Source organism: Gekko japonicus, unplaced genomic scaffold (genome assembly GCF_001447785.1).
Source record: "Gekko japonicus isolate JY-2015 unplaced genomic scaffold, Gekko_japonicus_V1.1 scaffold3979, whole genome shotgun sequence".
Taxonomy (NCBI): Eukaryota; Metazoa; Chordata; class Lepidosauria; order Squamata; family Gekkonidae; genus Gekko; species Gekko japonicus.
Window position 1 is genome coordinate 26,444 of NW_015171623.1, and position 18,628 is coordinate 45,071.

The 18,628-nt window shown below is 52.7% G+C and overlaps 2 protein-coding genes across 2 annotated transcripts in view; one reads left to right on the forward strand and one right to left on the reverse strand.

Annotated features, from left to right (window-relative positions):
- Positions 1-13,730, forward strand: part of LOC107117785 (AP-1 complex subunit gamma-like 2) — a 30,480-nt gene extending 16,750 nt beyond the window's left edge. Inside the window, exons 14-22 of the mRNA XM_015419951.1 lie at positions 222-344; positions 6,467-6,556; positions 7,138-7,268; positions 7,817-7,921; positions 8,617-8,770; positions 10,244-10,364; positions 11,891-12,057; positions 12,175-12,273; positions 13,531-13,730. Coding sequence (XP_015275437.1) covers positions 222-344; positions 6,467-6,556; positions 7,138-7,268; positions 7,817-7,921; positions 8,617-8,770; positions 10,244-10,364; positions 11,891-12,057; positions 12,175-12,273; positions 13,531-13,635 — 1,095 coding nt within the window. The 3' untranslated portion in view covers positions 13,636-13,730. The remainder of the gene's footprint in view (positions 1-221; positions 345-6,466; positions 6,557-7,137; positions 7,269-7,816; positions 7,922-8,616; positions 8,771-10,243; positions 10,365-11,890; positions 12,058-12,174; positions 12,274-13,530) is intronic.
- A 1,930-nt stretch (positions 13,731-15,660) lies between these two features.
- THTPA (thiamine triphosphatase) lies at positions 15,661-18,198 on the reverse strand. The gene is made up of 3 exons (XM_015419952.1): positions 18,129-18,198; positions 16,184-16,825; positions 15,661-15,942 (listed from the first exon to the last, which is right to left on the reverse strand). The coding sequence occupies exons 1-3, from the start codon at positions 18,196-18,198 to the stop codon at positions 15,800-15,802; spliced, it is 855 nt and encodes a 284-aa protein (XP_015275438.1). The 3' UTR covers positions 15,661-15,799.
- Between the last annotated feature and the right edge of the window lie 430 nt (positions 18,199-18,628).

Below are 18,628 nucleotides of genomic sequence, written 5' to 3' on the forward strand. Positions count from 1 at the left end.
ATGTGACCTTGGGTCAGTCACAAGCTCTGGCACAGCTGTCCTTGAAAAAGAGCAGTTTGTGTCAGAGTTCTCTCAGCCCCACCCACCTCACAGGGTGTCTGTTGTATCCGCTCTGAGCCCATTCGCAGGGAGAGTGGAATGCAAATCTAAATAAATAAATAAAAGATCACTGAAATGGCAGCAAACTGAGTTTCCTCTGTCCCTCTCCTTTCCCGTTGCAGGCTGGCGCTTACGTGCGGGACGACTCAGTCCCCAACCTCACCCACCTCATTGGAGGCACGAAGGAGCTTCATAGTTACGCCGTGCAGCAGCTATACGAAGCGCTGGCTCAGGATATCTCACAGGTAAATTATATTATAGATTATATTGGAAGGATAGGGAGGGAAGATGGAAGTGGAGTGGAGTGGCTCTGTATGTCAGAGAGGGTATACCGTCCAGTAAGACTGAGAATGTAAGAGAAACAGATTCACTTACAGAAACGCTGTGGGTGGAAATAGTGTGCCGAAAAGGAAGCTTAACTCTGGGAGTTTGTCATCGCCCACCATATCAAAGGTTAGAGGATGATTTAAAAACAGCCAAAGAATTAAGGAAAGCAGGTAGATGAAATAATTGTGTCATAATGTTGTTGTTGTTCAGTCGCACAGTCGAGTCCGACTCTTTGCGACCCCATGGACCAGATCACGCCAGGCCCTCCTGTCTTCCGCTGTCCTCTGAAGCTTGCTCAATTTCATGTTCGTTGCATCGATGACACTGTCTAACCATCTCATCCTTTGCCGTCCCCGTCTTCTTTGACCTTCAATCTTTCCCAGCATCAGGGTCTTCTCCAGTGAGTGCTCCCTTCTCATTTGGTGGCCAAAGTATTTGAGCTTCAACTTCAGGATCTGGCCTTCCAGGGAACAGTCAGGGTTGATTTCTTTTAGGATTGACTGATTTGATCTCCTTGCAGTCTATTTTTCGGCGCTCGGCCTTCCTTATAGTCCAACTTTCGCAGCCATACGTTACTACTGGGAATACCTTTGCTTTGACCATGCGGACGTTTGTTGGCAGGGTGATGTCTCTGCTTTTTATCATGCTGTTTAGGTGTCATAATAGGTGATTTCAACTACCCACACATTGATTGGGTCAATACGTGTTCGTCAGGAGAAAGAGATTGGGTTTCTAGATACTCCCAATAACTGTGCCATGGAGCAGATGGTCACTGAACCTACCGGGGGGAGGTGATCCTGGACTTGGTCCTCAATGTAACCCCCTGAGTCTTTGGGGCCAGGTTAAAATTCTAGAGTAATGTTCGCAAATTCAAAATGTAAATCCAATTTTTTTAGATATCACAGAATGCAACTTTGAGAAATGTTCCCAAAGCTATCAGTACTGCTTCATTAACTAGTGTCTTTAGAGCAGATTCCTACTCACAATCCACTTGGTAGAAGGTGCAGACGTTACTGTGTGTTCGTCTAGAGGCTATGTCTGGAACAGAGTCCCAGGTATCCAGAAGGCCTTCATGCACTGAGAGATGTAAATGTGATAGCACCAGTTGGGAACAGTGACCATAATGCTATTACGTTTAACATCTGTGTAAACAGGGAGTTGCCCAAAAAGACCAACACAACCAGTGTTCCCTCTAAACTGAGTTAGTGTGAGCTAGCTCACAGTTTTCTAGCCTCCAGCTCACACGGCTGCAGAGCAAGCTAATTGATGCAGCAGCCCAATCACTCGCTCGCAGCTTTAATGCCAGTAGCTCACAAAGCAGAATTTTTGCTCACCAGACTCCACAGCTTAGAGGGAACATTGAACACAACCACATTTAACTTTAGAATGGGTAACTTATCTCAAATGAGGGGGCTTGTGGAGAAGAAACGGAAAGGAAAGGTTAGGAGGGTCGGATCCCTTCCGGAAGCTTGGAGACTATTTAAAACTACAATCCTAGAAGCTCAGATAAAATGTATACCACAGGCTAGGGAAGGCACAAACAGATATATAAAAAAGGCCTGCATGGTTAATGCAAGTGCAAAGTAATGCACATTGGAGCCAAAAATCCCAACTTATAAATACACATTGATGGGGTCCGAACTGGTGGTCAGTGACCAGGAGAGTGATCTTGGAGTCGTGGTCGACAACTCACTGAAAATGTCGACTCAGTATGTGACTGCAATAAACAAGGCAAATGTTATGCTGGGGATTATTAGGAAGGGAACGGAAAATAAATCAGCCAGTATCATAATAAAAAGGTAAAGGTTCCCCTTGCTCGAAAGCCAGTCGAATCCGACTCTAGGGTTGCGGTGCTCATCTCCGTTTCAAAGCCGAAGAGTCAGCGCTGTCCGAAGACATTTCCGTGGTCATGTGGCCAGCATGACTAAACACCAAGGTGCACGGAATGCTGTTACCTTCCCACCGAAGTGGTACCTATTTATCTACTTGCAATTTCTTGCTTTCGAACGGCTAGGTTGGCAGGAGCTGGAACTAGAGATGGGAGCTCACTCCATCATGTGGCACACTCGGGTCTCGAACTGCTGAACTACTGACATTCCACAGCCTGCACCATCATAATGCCCCTGTATAAATCGATGGCGCAGCCTCATTTGGAATAATGTGTACAGTTCCGGTCACCACACCTCAAAAAAGATATTATAGCATTGGAAAACATGCAGAAAAGGGCAACTAAACTGGTTAATGGGATGGGACACCTTCTCTATGAAGAAAGGTGAAAGAGGTTAGGGCTCCAGCTTGGAGAAACTATGACTGAGGGGTGACGTGATCGAGGTTTATAAGATTGTGCATGGGATAGAGCGGGTAGAGAAAGGTATTTTTCTCCCTTTCTCACAATACAAGAACTCGTGGGCCCTCCATGAAATTGATGAGCAGTCGGTTTAGAACAGATAAAGGGAAGTACTTCTTCACCCAAAGTGTAATTAACACGTAGAAATCACTGCCACAGTAAGTGGTGGCAGCTACAAGCATAGACAACTTCAAGAGGGGATTGGATAAACATACAGAGCAGAGGTCCATCAGTGGCTATTAGCCACAAGGTATAGATAGGAACACTCTGTCTGGGGCTGTGATGCTCTGTATCCTTGGTGCTTGGGGGGCCACAGTGGGAGGGCTTCTGGAGTTCTGGCCCAACGGGTGGACCTCCTGATGACACCTGGGTTTTGGCCACTGTGTGACACAGAGCATTGGACTGGATGGGCCATTGGCCTGATCTAACATGGCTTCTCTTATGTTCTTAGTGGCTATTAGTCAAAAGGTATAGAGGGAACATTGTCTGGGTCAGTGATGCTCTGTGTTCTTGGTGCTTGGGGGGCAACAGTGGGAGGGCTTCTGGAGTTCTGGCCCCGCTGCTGGACCTCCTGATGGCACCTGGTCTTTTTGGCCACTGTGTGACACAAAGCGCTGGACTGGATGGGCCTTTGGCCTGATCCAACATGGCTTCTCTTATGTTCTTACAGTTGCCAGGGAGGGTAGTTTTGAGGCTGGGAGGGGGGCGTAACTGCCAACTTTGGGGGTCTGGATGTGACCCAAGTAAAGTTGCCAACTTCCAGGTAAGGCTTAGAGAGCTCCCAGAATGACAACAGATTTCTAGGCGACAGAGTTGAATTCCCCTGGAGAAAATGGCTGCTTTGGACGGTGGCCTCCTTATACCCTGCGGAAGTCCCTCCCCTCCCCAAACCCTGCATTCCTCAAGCCCCACCCCCAAATTGCCCACTGAGTGAGCAATCTTAGCTGGAGAGTAGCTGCATGTTCACTTCTGCAGTGGGTCGAGTGGCCACATCTGTGGCTTTATGGGGGCAGGAGGATCCCTATTGGCCCGTTGGGTGTCACCTGACAAGTGTGGGATGAGACGCTGCAATACTATTACCCTCCGGCCCACAGCACGGGTGGCGCCTAAGAGCAGCTGAGACCAGGCCTGCAGCGCCCTCTTCTGGCAAGAGACGGTTACTACTCAATCACATGCCCAAGGCCAGGTTCCTTTACGGAACTGCCCATAATCGATCGGGCATGATCCCGTGATTCCTGATAACATGCAGCACCATCGCTCATTCAAAACACAACTTCAAGTTTCCCCCGGCACGCTCACACCCTCACAACTTAATGCTGGCTGATATTGGCATGTTCAAGACCTAGCGGAACCACCTCGTGACCACCACCGTCAAATGTTAGATTCTTCCTCAGCCACAGAGCCCCACTGCGTGACCTTGCGCATCACATGGAATAACCTCCTATGTGCTTTTCCGTGCTTCTTAGCGATTAGATGGGATAGAAAGATAAGATCTGCCTTCCCCAAATGCATTTGCCTGAATACTGAAGACCAGCTTTTAAGATCTGTGCACCAGTGTTCCCTCTAAGTTGAGTTAGTGTGAGCTAGCTCACAGTTTTTTAGCCTCCGGCTCACACATTTTTGTCTTAGCTCAGGAAGGAGGGCTCCAGAGCAAACTCATTTATGCAGTAGCCAAAATGCTTTCTCACAACTTTAATGTCAGTAGCTCACAAAGTAGAATTTTTGCTCACCAGACTCCACAGCTTAAAGGGAACATTGCTGTGCACCATTGTTGACTGGAGTGACGCTGGTGTCACCTGACAAGTGTGGGATGAGACGCTGCAGTACTACCCTCCGGCCCACAGCATGGGTGGCGCCTGAGGGCAGCTGAGACCAGGCCTGCAGCACCCTCTTCTGGCAAGAGAAGGTTACTGCTCAGTCACACGCCCAACGGTCACACGAGGGTCAGGGCTTCCTCTGTGGTGGCCCCTTGCTTGTGGGACCCCCACCCCACGTTGATACATCTGGTGCCTCCTTTGTTAAGGTTTACGTGCCAGGTTAAAAACGTTTTGCTTCTCTCTGCCTGGCTGTGATTCATTTTTACATGTGTGGGCAGGGCTTTTTTTTGTAGAAAAAGCCCAGCAGGAACTCATTAGCATAATAGGCCACACCCAACAGCAGGAACTCATTAGCATATTAGGCCACACCCCATGTTACCAGAAGTGTTGTCGTCCAGCCACACCCACCCTTTGCTTCTTATTATGTTTACTTTGTTGTCAAAACCCTGGGCTTTTTTTTGTAGCAGGAACTCCTTTGCATGGTAGGCCACACATACCCTAATGAAGCCAATCCTAATGAGTTTCTGCTATTAGGTGTGGCCTATTATGCTAATGAGTTCCTGCTGGGCGTGGCCAACTCGGGAGCCAGCCGGAACTCCGTTCCTGTGCGTTCCTGCCCAAAATAGCCCTGTGTGTGGGTCTCGCTTTCCCAGTCATCCAATTTCTTGGGTTTTTATTGCTCGTAAATCAATTTTATGCAGACACGTCCTGCTATTTTTGGCTGCGGCCAGACTGCAGTTCTGATAGCGTAGCTGATGCCGTTCTTCATGTCAGTCGTTGCTCTTGCTGTTATGGATCGCTTTTCTCCCTGTGCACCTTCGTGGGAACCTCGTCGCTCTGACGCAGAACACAAATAACTTGAGTGCGTGAATAACCATGAAAGAAACAGAAACAAATTACGTTTTTATCTGGAAGTGAGGTTCAGCAAAGCCGGGAGGTTAATATTCTTTCCTGCTCAGGCACCCCCAACGTAGTGCCCACATGTTTTTAGAACATGGGCCCACTCCCTGACATTTTGTGGTTAGCTCCACCTCCTGCAGCGACCATTTTGCGATCGGCCCCAGCCCCCACCTCCTGCAGCAGTCATTTTATGGTTGAGTCATTTTATGGTTGAGGGGTGACATGATTGAGGTTTACAAGATTATGCGTGGGATAGAGCAGGTAGAGAAAGAAGCCCTTTTCTCCCTTTCTCACAATACAAGAACTCGTGGGCACTCCATGAAATTGCTGAGCGGTTGGGTTAGAACGGATAAAAGGAAGTCCTTCTTCACCCAAAGAGTGATTAACAATGGGATTCACTGCCACAGGCATGGACGGCTTCAAGAGGGAATTGGATAAACATATGGAGCAGAGGTCTATTATTGGCTATTAGCCACAAGGTGTAGATAGCAACTCTCGGTCTGGGGCAAGGGATGCTCTGTATTCTTGGTGCTTGGGGGGGCAAGAGAGGGAGGGCTTCTAGTGTCCTGGCCCCACTGCTGGACCTCCTGATGGCACCTGGCATTTTTGGCCACTGTGTGACAGAGTGTTGGACTGGATGGGCCACTGGCCTGATCCAACATTGGCTTCTCTTATGTTCTTTAGCTGACCGCCCTGTGTCAGAATTCCAGAGTCACCCGCAGGGCTCGAAAAGGTTGGGGGCCCAACCTCGGCCTTGGCAAAACTCAAATTCCTTCTGAATTTCTTGGAATGCACATGAATCTCCAAGCCTTGCGGTTTCCAAAATGCTGGGTTATTTTGAGGGGGCGGGGAGGGGGCGTGTGCCTAGGCCGTACAACTTTCCAGAGGGCGGGGGAGATGTAGGAGAGGAGGTGGTCTGTAATCTACCAAGAAGACAGTATAATGTACCTTTGGTATGCCATCTTTTCCCCTGCAGCAACCCTTGGTTCAGGTGGCCACCTGGTGCATTGGGGAATATGGAAACCTCCTATTGGCTGGGAGCTGTGAAGAGATAGAACCTAAGCAGGTGAGATGCTGGGGGTTCCGGGTCTGGATAAACTGGAGAATGGGGAGCAGAGCAAGTTTGCTCGTGCCGCCTCCCCCCACCCTAGTCCAGCTGAGAGCGTGGACTCCAGTCTGGGAGAACCTTGTTTGATTCCCCACTCCTCCACTTGCAGCTGCTGGTGTGTCCTTGGGTCAGTCACAAGTTCTCTCAGAGCTGTTCTCTCAGGAGCAGTCCTCGAAAGAGCTCTCTCAGCCCCACCTACCTCACAGGCAGTGTTCCCTCTAAGCTGAGTTAGTGTGAGCCAGCTCACAGTTCTTTAGCCTCCGGCTCACACAATTTTGTCTTAGCTCAGGAAGGATGGCTCCAGATCAAACTAATTTATGCAGTAGCCAAATCGCTTGCTCGCAACTTTAATGCCAGTAGCTCACAAAGTAGAATTTTTGCTCACAAGTCTCCGTAGCTTAGAGGGAGCATTGCTCACAGGGTGTCTGTTGTGGGGAGGGGAAGGGAAAGGGATTGTCAGACGCTCTGAGACTCCTTTGGGTAGTGAAGGGTGGGGTATAAATCCAATCTCCTCTTCTTCTCCTCTTCGGCCCGTGCAGGTAGACCCGGAAGAAATGCTGTCCCTCTTGGAACGTGTGCTCCAGTCGCACCTCTCCCTGCCGGCCACCAGGGGCTACGCGCTCACCGCCCTCATGAAACTTGGGACCCATCTCCAAGGCAACAGCATCAAGTGAGCTCGCCAGGGACAACGTCCCTAAAGCCCGGACCTTCTCTCTGACCTCAGTTTAAGTCTCCTGGGAAAAAACAGCCCGCCTGTAGGCTCTGTGCTCGCAGTGGCCTAAGTGCATTTGGAGAGCTAGTGTGGTGTAGTGCTTAGGACCTGGGACGAGACCTGGGTTTGAATCCCCACTCTGCCGTGGAAACTTGCTGGGTGACCTTGAGCCAGTTCCGCTCTCTCCGTCTAACCGACCTCACAGGGGTGTCGTGAGGATAAAATGGAGGAGAGAATTATTGTAGTCCACCCGGGGTCCCCATTGGGGAGAGGGGTGGGGTATAAACGAAGGAAATCAAATAAAATAAATCTGTGCTAGATCTTGAAAAGGGAGAGGAAATGGAACGGCCTTTAAAATACCCCCCCCCCCAAATCTTGTTGGTCTCCAAGGAGCTACCGGACTCGAATCCAGCTCTTCCGCCTCCTTTTGCACGCCACTCTTCTGCCTAAAACTCAGGTGATTTGTAAACTTTCCACCCTTAAATTCTTTTCTCTCCCCTCCCAAGCCGGATCCGCCGGTTGGTCTCCATCTACTGCAGCTGCCATGACATCGAATTGCAGCAACGGGCGGTGGAATATAATGCCCTTTTCCGGAAATACGACCACCTGAGGTGAGTTCCGCAGGTGGGTACGGGATGGGGGTTCGTCTAAGGAATCTTCATGCCCATTGGATGACAGTGGGGGAGACCCAGGATCCCCAGGGAACCCGACTCTGGCTGTGGTCCCATACACACTAAATAATCCACTTTCAACTGGATTTTTACTGTGGCTGATTTTGCACTAGAGCTGCCTCGACGTTGCGCTGCTGTTTGCACCAATACTGTTGGTCAATTTCACACCCGAAGCTGCGGGGCTGCATTTTGACTCGCGGCTTCGCCCAATTCCCCCCGCAGTTTCGTAATCCTGTTTTTTGAGGATCACGAAACTGCGGAGGAAATCGGGCGAAGCCGCGGGTGAACTGTGTGAACTGGGAAAATCCAGTTGGAAAGTGCATTCATTGAAAGTGGATTATTCAGTGCGTGTGACCGCAACCTCTGAGAACAAGTACCATGTCCAAGTTGTGTCTGGATGCTGTGGGTCAGCGTAGACTAGATGCAGAGTTCAGCTTCCATTAAGAAACAGCCACCGAGGGGAGGGGCCCTGGCTCGGTAGTGGAGCATTGGCTCGGCACGCAGAAAGTCCCCTTTTCTCATTCTAGCTGCCCTTTTCTGCACTTTCCCCAGTGCTATTATATCCTTTTTGAGGTGTGGTGACCAGAACTGGACACAGTGCTCCAAATGAGGTCGACTTCCCCTGACTCTTTTAGGGCGTCCGTGTTGGAGAAGATGCCCCTCGTGGACAAAGCCGGCTACAGCGACGAGGGAGGTGAACGAGACCGGGCGGGAAGAGAGATCAGCCTCTCCGCCAACATCCCAGGGGTGGAGCCGCCTGGCAGTTCCAAACTGCCGGAGTCCAGCCAGGTGAGGGCAGCACCTCCAAATGGTTGAGTGGCTGGAATCAGCATTGACTCCCGTTAGCATCTTCTGCGCTCCCCTAAGGAGGCCCAGGGTTTCACGATCCTTGCCTGAGATGTCATCAGTCGACAGAGTAAGTTTTGTAGGGAGGCCAGCCCGTAGCCATCTCCTCCTCATAAATCAGAACCCGCCTCCTCCTCTATACCATTTTCTTTTTTTAAACAATTTTTATTAGGATATAATAATAAGTAAGATCAAACATCGTATAACAAACTATCCCATATCCTTTTGTCCCAATATTCCCCCCCCCTCTGACTTTCCACAGTGCTCAAACTTCTAATACATTCTCATTCTTTTTCTCCTTTTCCAATTCTTTAATAATATATAGTTCTCTCAGGCAACGTATCTTTTTATTGTACCATTTTCTGACCTGCATCCGCTCCGGCGGTACCGAACCAGTCCCCGGACTGGGAAACAGAGCAGAGCAGATCCAGCCATCCTTGTAGATGAGTCAAAACGGTATCTGGGTCTGCCGCCGGGGGGGGGGGGCACGACGTCTTTTTATTTGTATTTATTTATTTATTTATTGTATTTGTAACCCGCCCTCCCTGCAAGCGGGCGCAGGGCGGCTCACATGGCCTGGCACAGTGTGCCAAGATTCATACACAGTGAAAACATTTGAAACTTAACATTTAACACTGTTAAAACATTTAAACAATCGACGATTGCCGAATAAAGTGCACTCAGTGGATTAGTAACCAAGATGGTGTAGCATGTCATGCAGGCTCAGACCATTACAGGCTCCTAGGCGGTTTGGCTCGATCTCACTGCCACCAGCCTCCCCCACAGATATTAATAGTGGTCGTTGATGGTAATGTGGGCGGCTCCTAATTGAAGGCCTGGTGGAAGAGCTCCGTCTTGCAGGCTCTGCGGAACGGCACAAGTTCCTGCAGGGCCCTGATCTCCTCCGGGAGCTCATTCCACCAGCAAGGAGCCACCACTGAGACGGCCCTGGCTCTAGTAGCAGCGAGCCTGGCCTCCCTGGGGCCTGGAATAACCAGCTGATGTTGCACCCCCGACCATAGTGCTCTCTGGGGTATATACGGGGAAAGGCGGTCCCTCAGGTATGTTGGACCCTAGCCATATAGGGCTTTAAAGGTAAGTACCAGCACCTCCTCGCTCCATTTTGTCTCCGGAACCTGCCGTCATCAGCTCTCTGCTCTGCTCTCTAGAGAGGGAATCTCAGCTCGTCACCAGTGTTCCCTCTAAGCTGAGTCCGTGTGAACTAGCTCACAGATTTTTAGCCTCCGGCTCACACATTTTTGTCTTCGCTCAGGGAAGGAGGGCTCCAGAGCAAACTAAGTTATGCAGCAGCCAAATCGCTGGCTCACCACTTTAATGCCCGTAGCTCACAAGGTAGAATTTTTGCTCATAAGACTCCATAGCTTCGAGGGCGCATTGCTGTCTCTTTTCCTCCAGGTCTCGGATCTCTTGTGTCTCCTTGGGGAGCCTGCTGAGCCTTCTCCTTTGCAGCCTATTACGGACACCTCAGCGGCAACAGGATCTGTCCTGGACTTGCTCAGGGATCTGAAGCCCCCAGGTAGGGTGACGCAGGAGAATGGGGTCAACGGGTAAAGCAAATGCCCAAGTCACCTTTCCCTTCAGTGCTTCCAGACACCACACACCCACTGTGTTGCTTGCATTCCTCCCAAGCATATCGTAAAGGGTCCCCTCCTCTCTCTGCATCCCCTCCACGAAGACTGTCAGGGCCTGCATTTCCCAGGTCACCCCTCTGGACCCTGTGATTGGCTAACAGCTGATGGCGGTAGCATCCCATAGGGTCGAATTACGCTGGCTGTTGTTATTCAGATTAACAAAGAGGGCCTTAACAATTCAGATGTTAACTGTTCAGATGTTATCAGTGTGTAGTCAGTGGTCAGTGGTGGCTCCTAGTCGAAGGTCTGGTGGAAGAGCTCCGTCTTCCGGGAGCTCATTCCTCCAGTATGGAGCCGCCACTGAGAAGGCCCTGGCCCTGGTAGAGGTCAATCTGGCGTCTCTCGGACCAGGGAGAGTCAGACAGTTTTGAGACCCTGACCTCAGTGCTCTCTGGGGGACATGTGGGGAAAGGCGGTCCCTCAGGTAGGCAGGCCCCCGACCATATAGGGCTTTAAAGGTGTGCTAGGATTTCTCATTTGGCTGGTTGACTGTGCTCGTGTTTCCTACAAGTTATTGAATTACGGTTGCTGTTAAATCTCTTTTAATAAAAACAGTTTGTCACTCTGCCTGGGTCCTCATGCCTCATTCGGTCACTTACAAGGGGGAACCTACTGGAAAAGGAGCGTATAAAGGGGTAGGGTGCTTGTTGGAATCCAGGTCTTAGGAGGAAAGCCTGAAAGAGTTGGGTCTGTTTAGCCTGCCTGGGAAAGAGAAGGCTTAGAGGGGACAGGATTGCAGTCTTCAAATACCTGAAGGGCTGTAATGTCGAAGATGAAGCAGGTCTCTTCTCTCTTGCTCTGGATTGCAAGACTAGATCTAATGGGTGGAAATGACAAGGGAGTCGATACCGGCTAAATATCAGGAGAAACTTCCTAACTGTCAGAGTGGTTGGGCAGTGGAACAGACTGCCTCGGGAGGTGGTGGGTGCTCCCTCGCTGGACGTTTTCAAGCGGACGCTGGGCGACCATACTAGATGACCTGGGAGGTCCCGTCCGACTCTAACATTCTGTGATTCTCGGGTGGGTGCTCTGGGCCCTCCGGCGGAGACCCATACCAGAGTGGTGGCAGCCATTAAGAGACACCTGGTTACCCAGAATTCCGCTTCTCCCCAGTGAGGAGAACCGATGTGGAAGTTGGTTTCCCCGAGGGTTTGGGGTGGTTACTCAGCAATGAGAACCGGCCCTCTGCACATGCTCAGATGCAGTCTGTAACCATGTTACCTTTCCAGGGCCGAGTCTTGGCATGGAAGACACGGCTCCGAGTGGAGCTCAAAAGGTCTAAACTGGGATTCACGTAGGATAAGCTACGTCCCCTGTCGATTGGTTATTGTGGTGGGATTGAAAGGCAGGGGCGAAATCTACGACGTGGCACAAAGGACTGACCTGTCCACCGGCTTCCCTCTCCCACCAGCCCCTGCTCTCTCCCGCCTGGTTGTCTACGACCGAGATGACCTGCTGGTCGAATTCTCAATGGAGCGCCCCCCTCTGGAAACGTCGTTACTGCTGATCACGGCCACCGTGTCCAACAGGGCCCCCGGTGACGTGACCGCGTTTTCTCTGCAAGTGGCCGTCCCCAAGGTGAGGTGGCACCCAAAGGACTGCCTGGAATGCATTAGTGTGCTTTCACCATGACTCTGAATGTATAAGGCAATGCGGACAAGCTCGAACCTGCTCATCTTCTCCCCTTCCCAACAGTCCTTTCAGGTGGAGCTCCTGGCCCCCAGCGGGTCCACAGTCCAGGGCCAGGGCAGACCCCCTGTCACTCAGCTGATTCGCGTCTTGAACCCCAGGAAGGTAAGAAGGACGGACGGGGGCCCTGCCCCTGGAGACCAGAGCAGTGTTCCCTCTAAGCTGAGTCAGTGTGAGCTAGCTCGCAGTTTTTTAGCCTCCGGCTCACACATTTTCATCTTAGCTCAGGAAGGGCTCCAGGGTAACAGGAGGTGGTGGCGGCTACAAGCATGGACAGCTTTGAGAGGGAATTAGATAAACATCTGGATCAGAGGTCCATCAGTGGCTATTGGCCACAAGGGGCAGGGGAAACACTCTGTCTGGGGCAAGGGATGCTCTGTCTTCTTGGTAATTGGGGGGGGGCAACAGTGAGAGGGCTTCTAGTGTCCTGGCCCCATTGGTGGACCTCCTGATGGCCCCTGGTATTTTTGGCAACTGTGTGACAGTGTTGGACTGGATGGGCCATTGGCCTGATCCAACATTGGCTTCTCTTAGGTTCTTAGTCTGGGGCAAGGGATACTCTGTATGCTTGGTGCTTTGGGCGGGGGCAACAGTGGGAGGGCTTCCAGTGTCCTGGCCCCACTGGTGGACCTCCTGAGGGCCCCTGGTATTTTTGGCCACCATGTGACAGAGTGTTGGACTGGATGGGCCTTTGGCCTGATCCAACATTGGCTTCTCTTATGTTGTTAATTGATGCAGTAGCCAAATGGCTCGCTCACAGCTTTAACGCCAGCAGCTCACAAAGTAGAATTTTTGCTCACAAGGCTCCACGACTTAGAGGGGACATTGGATGGGAGTGGCCTGCGAAGATCCGGCCCTCAAAGGCAGTTACTGTCAGCGGCAAAGCAGTGACGTTACCGCCGTCTCTGTGATGTGACAACAGAGGCTTCCTATTGGCCACTTTACTGGTGACATCACAGGAACATATTTGACATTTTGCTCTGCTGTGATTCCACTTCCTGTTCGATCAGGGGTCGTCTCTGCCCTGCTAGCATCACAAGCACCCTAAGCGATGTCGCTTCCCGTTTCCCTGCAGCCGCCGCCGTTCGTTCAGTGCGGTTTCTCCGAAAACAGAGACCTCCCTATTGGTGGCATGACTTCAGCATCTTGCTCAGTGCTGCTGATAAAAGCGTTCCTCCTTTTCCCCTACCGACCTTGACAACTGGGGACTCTGGAAAGAGAACTGGGATCTCCCCAGTCCTGAACTCCGCATCCGAGACCGATGCAAAGTTTGCAGTGTTCCAGGATGCCCCGTTCCCATGTGCAGAATTCCGATCGGGTCAGGAATGGCTAACGTTGCATCTCTCCCTTTCCGATTCCCAGCTCCCGCTCCGGATGCGGCTGCGTCTTGCCTACGCCCTGCCCTCTGGGACGGCGGTCCAACAGATTGAGGAAATCAGCTCGTTCCCGGAGGCCGCGTGGCAGTGACCCCCCCGAGCAACCTGGGACATCCACCGCCACTGTATGTTGTTGTTGTTCAGTCGCACAGTCGAGTCTGACTCTTCGCAACCCCATGGACCAGATCACGCCAGGCCTTCCGGTCTTCCACTGTCCTCTGAAGTTGGCTCAACTTCATGTTCGTTGCATCTATGACACTGTCTAACCATCTCATCCTTTGCCGTCCCCGTCTTCTTTGACCTTCAGTCCTTCCCAGCATCAGGGTCTTCTTCTCCAGTGAGTGCTCCCTTCTCATTGGGTGGCCAAAGTATTTGAGCTTCAGTTTCATTATCTGGCCTTCCAGGGAACAGTCAGGGTGGATTTCTTTTAGGATTGACTGATTTGATCTCCTTGCAGTCCAAGGGACTCTCAAGAGTCTTCTCCAGCACCATAGTTCAAAAGAATCTATTCTTCGGCGCTCGGCCTTCCTTATAGTCCAACTCTGGCAGCCACTGTATGTTATCCGGCAAAGCTCTGGCCTGGTTCTCCCCCCCCCCCTCAAAACAAAGCCCTTGCAATTGCAATGGCTGACCACCAGGTGGCATCTTGGCTCCACCTGGAGACCTCAGGAGGACTCTATTAAGCACATAAGTTAGGGGGTGCCCGTGGCTGCTGACAGGGAGGTGGGGGGGTGACCCTAGATCACTGCACTGGAGGCAGGCGGGGGGGGGGCGTAAAGATCTTGCGGAAGAGAGCCTCAAAACTAAAAGGGGAAACCGAGTCAAGTCAGGACAGAGTAAGGGGGGGGGGGGGGGAAAGGGGAATCCCCTCACCGCCTCTCAGCGGCTGGGAAATCAATTCGATTGATCAGCCAGACGGGGAGATTCCACAACAACTGAGCGGGACTAAGTGGAAATCGATGAAGATAAAGAGCAGGGTGGGAGGGGAAAAAATCAAAATCCTCCAGTAAAATAAACACACCGCCTGTTCTTCTCCATGGCCCAAATCCACGTTTCTGCTCTCCTGCTTATGCGGAAATGGAGAAGTCCGACCTTGTCCTGCAGGAAGCAGAGGCCGTGGCTGCGTCTCCCAATGGTCAATCCCCTCCTCAGCTGAGTCGGACCAAGGGGACGCCCCATTCAGTATTCTGTCTACCAACAGTGGCCAACCTGGGGTTACAGGGAAGGATGTTCGAAGCATGATATGGTGTTGTGGTTAAATGCACGGATTCTGATCAGAGAGAATTTGGTTTGAATTCCCACTCCTCCACATGCAGCTGCTGGGGTGACCTTGGGTCAATCACAAGTTCTCTCAGAGCCGTTCTCTCAAGGGCAGTCCTCGGGAGAGCTCTCTCTCCCCCACCGACCTTCTTCTAGTCATGCCGTTCCCTAGCTGATTGTCCTCAACGTCTGGTCACTGGGACTGCAAACTGTGAAGCCGCACCTCTGGCTATCTCAGCTTGCAGCCACCAACAGGTGACTCCTATCACAGCCTCCATGTATTCCTCTAGTCCACGAATCCCCAACAAACGTGGTGCCCGTGGGTGCCACGGTACCCACCCACACCTCTTCCTCCTTAGAAAGGAAGTAGGGCAGGAAAAGGTGGGACCTTTGCCCAGCAAGTCTTTTGATTGGCCAGTGGAGATTTGATTGGCTGCACCGATTTGCGCCCGCCACACTCTGTCAGAGTTCTACAGAGGCCCCCCCCCCCCCCCCCCCCCCCCCCCAGAGGGCGCCTGCTGTTGTCTCTTTTCAAGCCCACTGAGGCCAGTGGCCACTGTTACAAGATACTGTGGCCATGAGTTCCATGGGTTTACAATGTGTTTGTGTGAAGAAACAGTACCATCACTTTCATTTTGGTGTTTTTCTCCCAGCATCTTAAATGTGCTTCCTGTCACTGTGATGGAATGACTTTGAGTTTTAAGTGTGAATAAAGTTTTCCTGTATTCTTTTTCTCTGGAACACTCTTTTGATCTAAATTGGCTGTCGCCTGGCTTGCTTTCCCCCTAAACCTCCAGCCATTGGCTGGACTGCTGTGATGTCACCCCAAGGCCAGCCAAACGGGACAAGTCTGGGTCATCTCTATTTTATTGGCATGAACTCATCTTTCCTTTCTTCTGAGGACAACGCTAGAAAAGAATCGTCTGTGACAGAGAGGCGGGGGGGGGGGGGTCTCCTGTCGAAGAATGGGGCCACCCCCCACCCCGGCTCTGTGCTCAGTCTTTCTCCCCTTGTGTGGCTCCTGCGTCCCCCACTTTCCGCAACCTCCCGGCTCGTACAAGGCTCTCGTAGTGCGCAGGCCTGAATTTGTGCAGGTAAGCGGACATCTTTCCCGGAATACAGGTTTTCTCATCAAAGCCTGCTGGGAGAGAGAGAAAAGAAAATGAATTTTGAACCCTGCAAATCCTGAATCTGATAGGGGGAAGGAATTTTCAACATTTTCGGATTTCTAAAATTTCAAAGGAACTTTGTTCACGATCGGCCTTAAAACCTCAAGAAGTCATCCGGGCCCCGGTGAATCGCCACGGTGCGGGGAAACCCGGCCACGGCTAATGAAGAGAAGACTGGCACGCCCACGGAGACCCTCTGGTGCACCTCACCCAGCTGCCTGCCCAGCTCCTGTATCCTCTCTAGAGCCTCCGGCACATCCTCCTGCTGCCTGACCACGGCCTCCACCTCCCCCACGGCATAGCCAAAATCTGCCTCGTCGAGGTCCACACTCAGGTCTCCCACACGGTATCTGCGCCGACGGGTCACGAAGCTGGCAAACTCCTCTAGGCCGAGTTCCTCCAGTGCTCTGGCCACGTCGTCACACCAGCTCACCGCCACGTCCACGCCCAAGAGACCACAGACCCGGGCCACGATATCCCGGGGGCATGTCACTTCCTGGTATTGTGTGGCAGGGTCTGGCCTGCCAGCTCCCTCTAGTGGCTGCAAAGGGCAGGGTCCGGCAGGTACCTGCGTGAGGCCCCGTGGGTCCCAACTTTCTGCGGCCGGGCTCGAAATGCCAGCACCCTCCAGTGGCCTTGGGGGACATTTCAGCTCCCAGCCAATCCCCTCACGCTCCCGGAGCCAGTGGTCAGCCAGGACAAGGCGGCAGTCGGGAGTGTCGAAGTACTGGTCCCGGAAGGAGACGTTTCCGGCCAGGGTTGCCCCGAGGGCCACCAACTTCTCCTCGGTGCCAGGCTCAAAGAAGAATTTCTGCTCTACCTCGATGGATCCCGAGGCCGGGCTTCCAGCATCTGCAGAGGAGAGAAGGAGCAATCAAAGGCGCCGAAACTCAAACAGCGTTTGGACTTTGGCCCGATTATCGGTCTCCGCACCGCTCCTAATCTTTTTTTTCTTCTTAATTCCCCATGAAAACGCAAGAGAAATTCCAGAGCCAAGCCTCTACCCTGAAGCTGCTGTCTACAACCCGGATGGATTCCTTCTCCCCCGGCCGCAGAGAACGCCTGTCCTAGGTATTACTTAACCAGCTCAGAATCATATTGCGGGGCAGAGGCTCATCGCTGCAAAAACCGCTCCACTGCGGCGGCCCACGGGAGTGCCGGATCCGAGAAAGTGCTCCTTTCGTCCGCTCTCCATATCGGGACGGAGCACAACGCCCTGCTTCTCTCCCTCTGTATACACCCTGTGCTTCCAGAAGGCCCCCCGGTTCAATCCCTGGCACCCGCCCCGGTTAAAGGGTCCCTGGTGCAGTAAGGTCGCCCAGAGACAGGTAGAAGGTCTCGCTCGGGACGAGGCCGACCCTTTCCCACTCCGGCACCCATGCCTCTGTCCCCTGCAGCCATGTCTGCCAGTCTCTTCCTTGAAGGGGCCTGCGGGAGGGGGAAAGCCGCTGCAGCAGAAGCACTGCCCCCTCTCCAGAGCCACCCCACGCAGCCCCCTGGGGTTGCCGCTCAGCCCTGAGCAAACAGGAAGGGGAGAGGCAACTGCCTGGGTGGGTCTCAGGTAGGGACCTGGGGATCCCCTGGAATCCCAGCTTATCTCCAGAAGACGGAGCTCAGTTCTCCTGGAGAAAAGGGATGCTTTGGAGGGTGGACTCTGTGGCATTGGACCCCTGCCCAACCAGGTTCCATCCCCAAATCTCCAGGAGTTTCCCAACTAGGATCTGGCAACCCTGGTCTTGGGGGCCCGCAGACCGCCCTAACCCCTCCCTCCCAGCCCCCCCCCATTTCCCCAGTTTTTGCTTGATTTAATTTCCCCCCCTTCTAAACAGCCCCCCCATTTCCCATACTGGTAAAGATGCCAGCTCCAGGGAGGGAGATTCCTGGAGATTTGGGGGTGAAAGGGTCCGGGGGCCTCGGCGGGGTGGAATGCCACAGAGTCCCGCCCCCCCCTCCGAAGCAGCCTTTTTCCTCCAGGGGAACGGATCCCTGTCACCCGTTGTGATTCCGGGAGATCACCCGGCCCTGCCTGGAGGTTGGCAACCAGACCTGCCGGCCGCTCCCTTCTTTTCCCCCCCGCAGCGTAGCACCCCCCGCGACGGCAGCAAGGCACTGCCTGGTGCGTGCGCGCGCGTGGGAGGGACCGCTCGGCACTAACCTTTCCCTCTCCCTGCGTGGGAGCCGCAAGCTGCAGCCGCAACACTGCAAGCGAAACCCGCCGCCGCCATATTGATGCCGGAAAAGAGCGAGCGAGCCGGCTTGGGACGACAGGAACTACGTCTCCCAGAGCCCTTTGCGACTGGGGCGAGAGGGAAGGGGAACGGCGATGTCCAATCTTCTTAATATATATATATATGCAAATAAGCAGGTTGTTGTCTCTGGGTTTTTTTTCCCCCCTTTGATCCCTGAGGTTTTGTGGGGGGGGGAGGAGAATTCCAATAGCGCGCAAAGGCGCCTGGGAGTTGCAGTCCCCGGCTCCTCCTCCTCCCTCTCCCCTCCCTCCTTCCAGCAGGTGCATCTGCTAGTCGTCATCCTTTGATCCCCTCCTCTCCGCGTTCTATTTTTTATTCCTCTCCCCCTGCGACTGTCTCGCTCCCTCGATCACGGTTGCCAGGGCAACCGGAAAGCTGCAATTAAGAGCAGCAGGGGGAGGGAGAG